At 51.7% G+C, this 11,410-nt stretch overlaps 1 protein-coding gene across 1 annotated transcript; it reads right to left on the bottom strand.

Moving 5' to 3' along the window:
* Positions 1 to 3,631: 3,631 nt before the first annotated feature.
* LOC130845734 (olfactory receptor 13C7-like) lies at positions 3,632 to 4,626 on the bottom strand. Its single transcript, XM_057723379.1, has one exon. It carries the CDS (start codon positions 4,616 to 4,618, stop codon positions 3,632 to 3,634), a length of 987 nt encoding a protein of 328 aa, XP_057579362.1. The 5' UTR covers positions 4,619 to 4,626.
* Positions 4,627 to 11,410: the final 6,784 nt, after the last annotated feature.

Here is an 11,410-nt window from a genome sequence, read left to right as displayed (position 1 = left end):
GGTGCCCACACCCGACAGGGAAGGAAGCCGAGGGCTCAGGACATTGGACAAGCAGGTACACATCACACATGTGCAAGAAATTCAACAAGAATGTAACTTGTGTTTTGAGTCCCCATTTTGCCTGAGTGCCAGAAACATAACCTTTTGTCATTTGGGGATTTCTTCTCTCTCCACAAAGGTCACGACTGAGTCCTGAGGGTCTCATATAATGTCAAGATGTTGGGAGGGCATTCTCTCTGGTCACCAGGGTCCATGCAGGACCCAGCCTCTGAGATTTCCATCATCCCATCTGGCCCCCAGTCAGTGGTGCAGGCAGGCCATCCTGGAGCGGTTTCTTGTTCCCATCTGTGTAACCCTTTTCAGTCCCAAGGCTCTCCACCATTTCTGTGCCACATGCAAAGACCTGGGAGACTTGGCTACCCAGACATACCTTAAGCCATCTCTGTCCTGGGGTCCTGCTCTGTGTTTTACTTGACCAACAAGGCATGAGTTGCTTCAGATTTTAGACCCTGCAGACCTGTCCAGGGGCTTGGTCTGGGGAATGGGGCTCAGGGCTCGTCCCTTTTGGGGCCCTTCTGTGCCAATGCTCTCACTATATCCCCTCCTCCTCGCTCTTCCCTCTCCCAAGCTTAGGGAATTTTTTTTTTATTAATCTGGAGGTGGGGGAGCCTGCTTTTACTTAAGTTTTCTCCCAAATCTTTTGTTTATGCCTTTAGTCTTTTCTGTTCCCTTTAGAGCCTAGGCTTTTGAAACTCAGAAGCCAGGAAAAGATCTCTTTGTTCTCTGCTTTCTGCAGTCACATCTCTTCCTTGGGGTACTGAACAGAGTGTGATGTGGCCAACTGAATGGTGAGAAGGAACGAGAGGTGTGGGCTAGGTGTCTGTTCCAGTATCACAGGTATTATTCCACATGTTAGGATGCCTAGAGTCAGATCACTAGGACACATAAGCCCAAATAGCTGGGATTCAGGACACAGTCAGCAGAGTACAGAAGGCACTGAAGAGGGAGACAGAGCTGAGCCAGACCCCATACAGCTAGGAGGGATCAGAGGGGCTTTCTGGAAGTGTTGGGTAGGGGCACTGAGTGAGGATTTAATGAGTTTCCATAATGCCAGAATGTTGGGAGAGTGTTTTCTCTGGGCACCAGTGTCCATTTGCATTCCCTGATATTTCCATCATCCCATCTGGTCCCCAGTCAGCAAAGAACTTAGAACACAGTATAGTGCCCTGCCTGGCATGTGATAAACATCCAGGGTGTGTTAGCTAAAGGTCAAGAGGTGTTTGGACATGAGAGGCAACAGCAAAGGGGAGACAGAGGCAGGAAGGACTGATATTTATTGGGGAACTAGGACTAGTTTGGTATGCCTGGACCCAGAGGGGGTGTGTGGGTGGGGTTGGGGTGGAAGCACACAGCCAGTGATGAGGTTGAGCAGGTAGATGGGGTCTGGCTTTTATCCTAGGGGAATTGAGCAGTGACCTCATAGGAGGGATTTAGGCAGGAGAGTAGCTTGATCAGACTGGTGTGTTTTATTGTTTTGTTTTTTGACATAGATGTTTTGATAGCTAGTGTAGAGGATGGATTTTCGAGAGAGCTTGGAGAATGAAAGTGCAGCGAGCCAGCTGTTGCACTATTTGAGAGAGAGGTGGTGCAGGTGGCCTAAGTGGGAGGACAGGAGTGATCCAAGAGGTGTTATGAGGTGGATTCTCTAGGATGTAGTGGCTGATTGGATGTGAGGGTGGTGAGGCACGAGAGAAAGCATATGATGACTGCTGGGTTTCTGGCTTGGGGACTTGGGGGGTGTTGGTGCCATTCCCTGAGGTGGTGACACAGCTTTGACAGGCAGAATGAAGAGTTCAGTTGTGGACAGTTTGAGTTTGAGGGGCCTGTGGGATTCCTGGGGGGAGAGGGCCAGCGAGAGACCGTGCTGGGCAGAGGAGCAGAACCAGGTCTGGAACCCTAGCCTCCTGGCTCAAAACAGGGGCCCTTTGTTGTCTCCTGACCTGTTTCAGTGACTTCCTGGAGTAAAGGTCATGGCCACCAGATATGGCTGCTCCCCCCTCGTGTGTGTCCCTATGTTTGGAGTGAGACCCCTGAGTGTCCCCAACTGTCTGGAGCACCCCCAGCCCCACAGGATCCAGTCCCCAATGTGACACTGTGAGGGCCTCTGAGCGACAGTCCAGTTCAGTAACCCTCTATGGGGAAAGCTGTGTCGGGGCTTGAGAGCTGAGCTGGACCTGGGGGGATCCTGCCCTCAAGGAGCCCACATTGTGGAGAACGATCATGGATGCAGAGCAGGATGGGACAGATCCTGGGGGAAAGGGCCCAGCAACGTGGTGTGGGGTGTAAAGGGAAGAGCACCCCTTCGAGGGCACCAAGAGAGGCTGCGTGGGAAGATGGTGCCTGAGCTGGCTGGGAAGACGGTCCCAGGTCTCACCAGAGAGCGGCATGACCGAGACACCGAGTGGGGGCGGTAGAGACACCATAGCGAGGGGGTGGGCCGTGTGCAGGGGGTGAGTGGAGCATCAGGCGGGAGAAGTGGGGACCAGGATCTGGAGAGCCTGAGGACTCAGCTGAAGAATTTGGCTTCAAGCTGTGGTAATGGGGAGGCATCGCAGGTTCCTGAGTGATGCATCAGCCGGGCTCTGGGCAGAGCACCAGCACCGTGTGAGTGATAGAAGGGTGTGTTGAGAAGAGAATTGTCTATTGAGGCAGCAGCTGGACAAACCTGTGCAAAGCTGGGCCTGTGCACTTGGTGTCGGGCCTGAGGCTGCTCTTGGTTGGCATGAAGGGGGAGGTGAGGACGGACCAGCACCCAGAGGACAAACTGGAACCCTGTCTGGGCCTCCCTGCCCTCAGCCTCAGTGAAGCTGGGGACATGCAAGAGGAGCTGGCACTCTGCCCCAGAGCTGCACTTGGCACAGGCCTGAGAGCAGCTGCAGGCGGCGGGGCAGGAGCCGGAGGGGCTGCCGTGACAGCAAGGTGAGCCCCAGCCAGGCGATGGCAAGTGAGGGCTCCCCCCCAGTGCCTTTGCCTCTGCTCCCGTGCAGATTTCTCTCCTGGTCAACCCGAACCTCAAACCTTACAGGGAAGGAAACTCTGGGAGGCCCGCTTCCAACCTAGTTACTTCGACCCAGTCCAAAGCCACCACAAGCTTTCCTGGGATGATTAATCTGTTTGTAGCTGGTGAAGGACAGCTGGTTAGAGAAAAGGAAGCTCTAGAAATCTCCAGTAGCTCCGGGTTGACGGTAGGCTGGTGTGGTTGTCCGTAGGCTCTTCAGGAATGCCTCCGTCCTCCCCCTACTTCTAATGCACGGTAGGTGGGCGTCCCTTCCCCGTGGTGTCTGGCCTGGCATGTGCCTTGCATTGGCCAATGAGGTGCAAGTGGAAGGAACAGGTCCCTTCTGAGTGGAAGTTTTAAGAATCCGTGCAGACGTTGTCATTTTCTCTTTTGCCCTTTGCCCCAGCAACGCGCCGTCTGGGAGCGGCTTTATCACCCTGAGTCCCACAGGGATGGAGACCGTGATGCAGAGCAGATGCCCAGCCAACCTCTGAGGGACCTGCAGTGCGAGCCCGAGAGAACCCTTTGTGCTTTGAAGCCACTGAAATTGTGAGGTCATGACCACAGTATCACCTAGCCTGTCCTGCCTGGGGGAGTCAGAGAGCAAGAGGAAACGCGGGACATTTTCCCGGAGAGCAGGGCTCCCCTCAGCAGAGCTCTGGTGGCGGCTTTGACCTCTGCGTTCCTCAGGCTGTAGATGATGGGGTTCAGCGAGGGTGTCACGACCCCATAGAACAGTGCGATAATCTTATCCACGTTGGGGTCCTTGGCCTTGGGCTTGAAGTACATGAAGGAGACGGTCCCATAGAAAATCAGCACCACCGTGAGGTGGGCGGAGCAGGTGGAGAAGGCTTTGTGGCGGCCGGCAGCAGAGGGCACCCTCAGGATGGCAGCAAGGATGAAAACGTAGGACAGGCAGATGAGCAGCAGTGGCGGCAGCGTCATGAGAGTGGTGGCCACCATTATTAGCAGCGCGTTGAGAGAGATGTCCCCACAGGCTAGTTTCAGCACCGCCAAGATCTCACAGAAGAAGTGGTTGATGACACTGTGGCCACAGAAGGGGAGGCGCCAGGTGAGAATGGATTGCAGCAGGGAGTTGGCAAAGGCTGCCCCCCAGCTCAGCGCCGCCATCCACAGGCACGTCTGCCGGCTCATGAGCTCTGAGTACCGAAGCGGCTGGCAGATGGCCACATACCGGTCACACGCCATCACGGCCAGGAGCAGGCACTCCGTGGAGCCCAGCGCCAGGGTCAGGAACATCTGCAGGGCGCAGCCAGGGAAGGAGATGGTGCTTTGGGTTTCCAGGAAGCTGACCAGCATGAGAGGCACAAAGGAGGACGTGCCACAGATATCCATGAGGGAGAGGTTGCTGAGGAAGAAGTACATGGGGCTGTGCAGGCGGGGGTCCAGCAGGTTCAGCCCGATGAGGAGGGCGTTCCCCAGCACATTCACGGAGTAGATGCCCAGGCAGAGCACAAACAGGACCATCTCTAGGTTGTGGTGCCCGTGTAGCCCCAGCAGGACATACTCTGTCACGGCCGTCTGGTTTGCCCCATCCATCTCAGTCTCCCTCCTTTCCCACCTGGACCACACAGGTGTTGGGAAAAGCAGCAGCTGGCCTGGGGGCCAAGCAACCTGGGTGTGTGACCTGGGGTGGCTCAGCTGCCTCTGGATTTAGTCTCACCATCTGTGTGATGAGAGAGTGGACTTCAGGTCTGCAAGCTGGCCCTCTCAGCTCTAAAGTTTTAATGTAACTTATGTGACACAGACTGCATTGTAATCCCCTAGGCTCTTCTCTCTTCTCCCTGGGGTGGGTTCAGGGGAAACAGTAAAGTAGGACTCATGTTTCTCATGTCCTTTGGATCTAAACTGTTCTTGGCTGTTAAGAGGAAGCATTTGTTTTTTATTTTTTATTTTTATTTTTTTAATGTTTTTTTAAAATTTTATTTATTTATTTTTTTTGGGGGTACACCAAGTTCAATCATCTGTTTTTATACACATATCCCCATATTCCCTCCCTTCCTTGACTTCCCCCCACCTCGAGTGCCCCCCACCCTCCCCGCCCCAGTCCTCTAAGGCATCTTCCATCGTCGAGTTGGACTCCCTTTGTTATACAACAACTTCCCACTGACTATCTATTTTACAGTTGGTAGTATATATATGTCTGTGCTACTCTCTCGCTTTGTCTCAGCTTCCCCTTCACCCCCCGCCCCCTCCCAAACCTCGAGTTCTCCAGTCCATTCTCTGTATCTGGGAAGCATTTGTTTTTTAGATCATGACTTCATATGGCTGAATTGTGCACAAAGTGTTTCAGATTCACTCACTCACTGAATATTTGTTGAATGCCTACTCTGTGCTAAGTAATGTTTAGGTGCTGGGGCTACAGCAGCAAGGAAAACAGTGGAGAGAAATACGGCACGGCTGTCACAAGTGCTGCTTATCTTTCTTAAATTAAGTGAGATGAGCTCGGGAAGGCAGGTGGGTGATGGGTGATGAGATACACACAGAAAAGTGCTGGTGAGCGGCCCAGAAGCCAGGCTCCAGATCACAGCCTGTGTCTTCGGCCATAGGCAGCTGCTGGACCTGTGCTCGCCACCTCCCACACAAGAGCTCCAGCACATGCCAGGACCCCTTTTCTCCCCAGAGCCTGTGCTGGTTTGCCATCTTCCAGCCTAAGTCACAGTGGTTGTATAGGGAGTTTCTGGAACATACAGGGGTAGGTGATTAATCTGGGTCAGTCATTGATGGTAAGTATTACCCAGGTAAACATTTAAAGGTAGGGATTCTCCTGCTGAGGTCTGGCAAAAAGGTCAAGAATTGGCTGCATGTGAAGGTTCATTTATTCACTCATTCAGCAAATTGTTATTCAGTACCTACTATGTGCTGGGTGCTGGGGATACAGCAGAGGCAGGTGTGGCTTCTGCCCAACTTTACACTCATTCCCTTGCTCTCTGGTGACCTTGGTCACATCCCTTCCTCTCTCGGGGCTTTGGAAGCCTCTGAGTTTCTCTTTGAGTCTGGGATGTAAAGACCAAGTATAAAACCTGAGGTCTGGAAAGATGAAGTTAAAAGGAAGCATCTGTCCTGGGTTATGACTTCATGTGGCTGGATTAAGCCCACAGTTTAATTTCAGATTCAATTACAAGGGTTTGGTCTTTGTTGGGAGTGTTGCTACAAAAAGTCTTGTTAACCTCAAATCCTGACACTGCACACAGGTCTAGGGGTGTTTTCAGGTGGGTAAAAGGTGGGAAACCACCTGACTCTGCATTTCTCTTCCCCACCCTTGTCTCCAACAAAAAGCCCAAGTGGGAATGACACAGGCAACTGAGGGCTTTGGTCATCAGGCTCTGGCCTGCCCGCCCCGCTCCCCCCCCAACTCGCCTCCTGTCCATCCCTTTGCGCTCACCTGCTCAAGCCTAGACCACTCCCCATTGATGGACAAACCCTGCACGGTCCTGTCTCGTCCCTCTTCTCATGCTTTCCTCAGCTGGAATGACTTTCCCTTCCACTCATCCTCCAAGGCTCAGCTCACACACACCTCCTCTCTGGGGCCTGCCTTCTCAGATGTCCCCAAAGGACTGACCATCCTGACAACATGAGGCTCACACAGCCGCCAGCACCGTGCGTTTGTTGTGTGTCACTGTGTGTCTCACAATAGACTGGGAGCTGTGGAAACCAAAGGGCTGTGTCCAGTTCATGCCTGACACCCTGCAGTGCCCGCACAGAGGAGGTGCTGTTCGAGATCCATGCTTTTCCTCTGCCAAAATCCTGATCCCAGATGTCTTCCCTTGGGTTCACCCTCCGTCCTCTTCCCCCATGAGCACATACACCAGCCGTGGGATTGCTGGGAGGAGAGCTTTGGGGGTGCCAGTCTCCTCCCTGCAGGAATAGCTGCCCTCTCCGAAGAGCCGAATAGGAGAGTGGTTGGTTTCCTTACAATGGAAGAGTCTGATCATAACACATGCATGGAAATCAGAAACAGCCCATGAGGCCAACGGCTCATGACCCCAAAGAAATAAGGCTGTGTCTAGAAAATAGCATGCTACCTGGCGACCAACAGCTTTGACCGCAACATGGGCTCAGGCTGGGACATCAGGGAGCAGCTGCAGTTCCCTTGGTCCTTCAGTAAAGATGAGCTGTTTTTTCTGCAATAACACACCACCTCATACTTTTAGTGGCTTACCATGACTGAGGATTAGTGCTCATGCTACATGTCCAGTGCAGGTTTTCAGAGGGCTCTCTTCCAGGTCATCACCTCAGAGACCCTGGCTGCACCATCTGGGACATCACCAGTTGTGACGGTTGGGGAAGAACACACCAGAGCATCTCACACCAGCAGTTAAATGCTCCAATCCATCTGCCCACAACTCACTGGTCTGTGTAATCCTACCACATGCCCAGAAGGAAGAGGAGGACCTGAAATGTTGCAGAGCACTTGGGTACAAAGGTGTCTCATAATACACTCAGGAAACCACTCTGGCTTCTGTCTCTCGGGTCTCTCACTGTGTCACGTCCTGGAAAAAACTGTTACAGAGTGATAGGAAGTTGAGTGTGTCTGAGAATCATTGTCTATTCCACGCCCCAGTTTCACCCCTCCTGAGAGGCAGGGTGATGCCATGGAAGGAGACCTGGGCTGGGAGTGAGGGTCCAGGTTTGATTCTTGCCTTTGTTCCGATTGTGCCCTATGACCTTGCATGAGTTTCTCCCTGTGTGAAATGGACCCATTCAATTAGGTGGTCTCTGGTGCTCTGTACAACCTGCAGAACATTCCCTCACCTCTTCCTAGCAACTTCCAACCCTGAGGTCTTAGGGATCCAGGGTCACTTTACAAGGTAAATATCATGTCTATTTCGCTGGCTGATAAAAAGGAAAGAAATTGAGTTATTTGTAGTGAAGTAGATAGACCTAGAGACTGTCATACAGAACAAAGTAAGCCAGAAAGAGAAAAACAAATACCATATGCTAACTCATATACATGAAATCTAAAAAAAAATGGTACTGATGAACCCAGTGACAGGGCAAGAATAAAGATGCAGATGTAGAGAACGGACTTGAGGACGTGGGGTGGGGGTGGGGGCGAAGGGGAAGCTGGGATGAAGTGAGAGAGTAGCGTTGACATAGATACATTACCAACTGTAAAATAGCTAGCTAGTGGGAAGTTGCTGCATAACAAAGGGAGATAAACTTGATGATGGGTGATGACTTAGAGGGCCAGGACAGGGAGGGTGGGAGGGAGTCGCGGGAGGGAGAGATATGGGGATATGTGTATAAATACAGCTGATTCTCTTTGGTGTACCTCAAAAACTGACACAACAGTGTAAAGGAATTATATTCCAATAAAGAGCTTTAAAAAAAAAAGATGAAAAGAAATTTTTCTGGCTGGTAAATCTAGTTTGAACAATTTAATACTTATTTCAGGCTTTACGTGTTATTTTAAAAGGAAGGTGAGGGGCATAAGAAGAAGAAGCTCCTCTTACAGTTTCCCAGAAACGCCTGCCGCTGGGATCCCTGCTTCACATTTCCTCGCTGTGTCAGCAGAAGAGGTGAGTGTGGGCTTTGGGTCAGACCAGTCAGGGCCCCAGTCCCAGACCTGCCACTTGCTAATGGTTTTCTCAGCCTCAGCTTCCTCACCTGTGGAGAGAATAGGATTTCCTCGTGGGGTGATTTTGAGGATCCGGTGAGAGCTCTTAGCACAGAGCTTGGCACGTGGTGAGGATTCATTCAGGGGTCACTGATGCTATTAGTGTCATTCTATTCCCCTCCCCAGGCAGGTAGTCTGGCTTTTTGCACGTTTGAAAAAGATTTCACGAGAAGAGTCAACATGCTAGATGGCTTCTCCTTACCTCCTAGCTACTGGCCCAGTGGCAGTAGTGTGGGCAGGTGGCTGGAGCCGCTGCCAGGTGAGGTGACCCGAGGCTCGGGAGTGCTGAGTTCATTACCAGCAGACACACGGTGCTGGGGTGGGCAGGGGCGAGGCCCTGAGGCCCAGCCTCCTGGTCCCCTGCCAGGTAGACAGCTCACGTGCTCCCTGCCCTCGGGGCCCTCTCAGTCCCTGCCCAATTTAAAGTTCAAACTCTGCAGCCTCACAAGTTTGCAGACGTGGCAGCTCTGGGGCTTCAGAGACCCCAGGTTCCCTGTGCTGCCCCCGGAGGGCCTGGCTGGGTGAGGTGGGCCCAGGAGAGACACCGAACAGAGAATCTGGAGACCGGGTGTCATTGCAGCCCTGCCCCTTGGACCGGAGGCTCAGGGGCTGTGCCTCCTGCCCTCAGCCTGGTTGTCCTGGGCTGTGAAAGGGGGTGTCCCCTCCAGGAGTGCTGTGGGGACCTGCCCTCACGAAAGGTTAAGGAAAGTGAATTTCTTTTCGGGTGAGGCCCCGAGCACTTGTGAGGGACCATGACGGCGGGGTTGAGCCGGGTGCATGCGTTTCTGCAGGTTCCCTTTCCTTTTCCCTCCCACGTCCTTCTCTTTCCTTCACAGTAAAGACTGACAACTTGACACAGTTTAGGGACAAAAACCCAGCCTTAAACAATGCAGCAGCAGTTGCAAGTTTTCCCATTATATTATGATTTGTCCCTGGAAATTTTTTTTGTTGAGAGCACAGGTTGAAAAAAAATATTGTAAGATTGTCACCATTTGTTTTCCAGCTGCTCCTGAAAGGGCGCTCTTGCCACCTGTCAATGTCCACAAAAGCGTCCAAACAAGCTCATCACCACCCCTCCCACCCCTGCATCCTGATCTCTCATCTTTCCCATCTTTCAGGGTGTCTCTCAGGGTGGAGCGCTCTCCACACAAATAAGCCAGAAGCCTGGGCACCAACCTATAGGTCCCCTGTCCCTCAGCCACCTCTGCAATCAGCAGAATGTCCCCAGGATCTCTCAGCTCCACCCTGTCTGCCTGACTGCCCACCTGGGTCAGGCCCCGTCGGTGCCTGGGTTACAGCATCAGCTTCCTCACTTCCTGCCCTAGGCTGGGCCCTTCTCATCTGCGCTCTACTCCTGAGTCCACTGATCTTCCATTCCTCAAAAATAATATTATTTTTGAAGTTCAAAAACATGTTCATTTTATAAGTAACAGAGATCACTGGAAAGAATAATTAAGAAAACAACATTTATGTGGAACCCCATCAAATGAACAAACAAATGTTAGTTAAAATTTTGTCACAGTTTTCTAGAATTTTTTACATACACACTTCTTCATATAGCCATAGGAAAAATATCTTTAAAAAGTTGGGATTATGCTGGGTACAAAGTTGTATCTTCTGCCTTTTTCTATCAGTTACAGTGTGAGCATTTCCCATCATCAAATATTCCTCAAAACTGTGATTGCTCGTGGCCGTGTCACAGCCTATCACTGGGCTCCACCGGGATTCATTCAAACATTCTGCTATGGTTGGACATTAAGATTCTTATTTCATACTAAGATTTTCATTGTGTTCCCATAAGTAATGCTGTGATTAATATCCACATGTATATTTACACATAAATCTTTGCACCTCTAATAATTTTCTCAGACTAATTGCTAGAAGTAGAAGCGTTGGGTCAAAAGGTCTGAAGTATTTAAATCTCAATTCATACCCACATATTAATTTATTCGTATATTGTTAATTCAAATTACTTTATTCCTACCCCACCAGCAGTGTATGACATTACCTACTTCACTGCACCACAGTTAACAATAGATATTAAAAAAAATCTTTGCCAATTGCATGGGTGAAGAATGGTATCTAATCAGTCATCTTTCTAAAAGTAAGTGTGACTGTAAACCCCCAACTGGTGCCCACAGGATAAAGTCCAAACCCTTGTCGTGGCATCAAAGGCCCAGCAGAATGTCTCAGTGGCAGCCTTCACCCTGCCTTGGTCAGGCTGTGAGCTGTGGGGCTGTGCTTCCCTCCTCTGTGCCTCTGTTCTGACCCACAGAGGAAGCAGGAAGAGGGACTGGAGGGGAACTGAGGGCTCAAGAAAGGACAGGGCTCACCTACAGCCAGGGAGCAGGAGAGCTGGCCTGCTGCATGGAGGCCAAGCCCAGCTCTCCCATCACACAGACGGTGCCACTGCGGCCGGAGGGGGCAGGGAATGGAGATGCTCCCTGAATTCGAGTCCATTTCCACTGTGTGTTCCCTGAGCTCTCAGAGATGAAAGCTGGGAAGAGGCTGAGGACCAGGGAGAGGTAGCTATGGCAGGCGCCCAGGGGGTGGGGTGAAGAGGGCTAGAGCAGAGTCTCCCCAAAGCCAGGGGAGGCCTGGATGTGGGGCAGGGAGGCACTGGAAGCCGCTGCTCTAAAGGGAGACAGAGGAACCCAGGCCCTGTGCTGCTCGGGTGATTGGCATCACATGGCTGGGTAGGTCTGGATATC

This window comes from Hippopotamus amphibius, chromosome 2 (genome assembly GCF_030028045.1).
Source record: "Hippopotamus amphibius kiboko isolate mHipAmp2 chromosome 2, mHipAmp2.hap2, whole genome shotgun sequence".
In the NCBI taxonomy this organism is placed as follows: domain Eukaryota; kingdom Metazoa; phylum Chordata; class Mammalia; order Artiodactyla; family Hippopotamidae; genus Hippopotamus; species Hippopotamus amphibius.
The sequence above is the reverse complement of the archived record's forward strand: the minus strand, read 5'-3'. Positions and strand labels throughout refer to the sequence as shown.

Excerpts from the sequence above, each read along its gene's own strand:
- LOC130845734 (XM_057723379.1), bottom strand. The coding sequence starts at position 4,618 with ATGGATGGGGCAAACCAGACGGCCGTGACAGAGTATGTCCTGCTGGGG.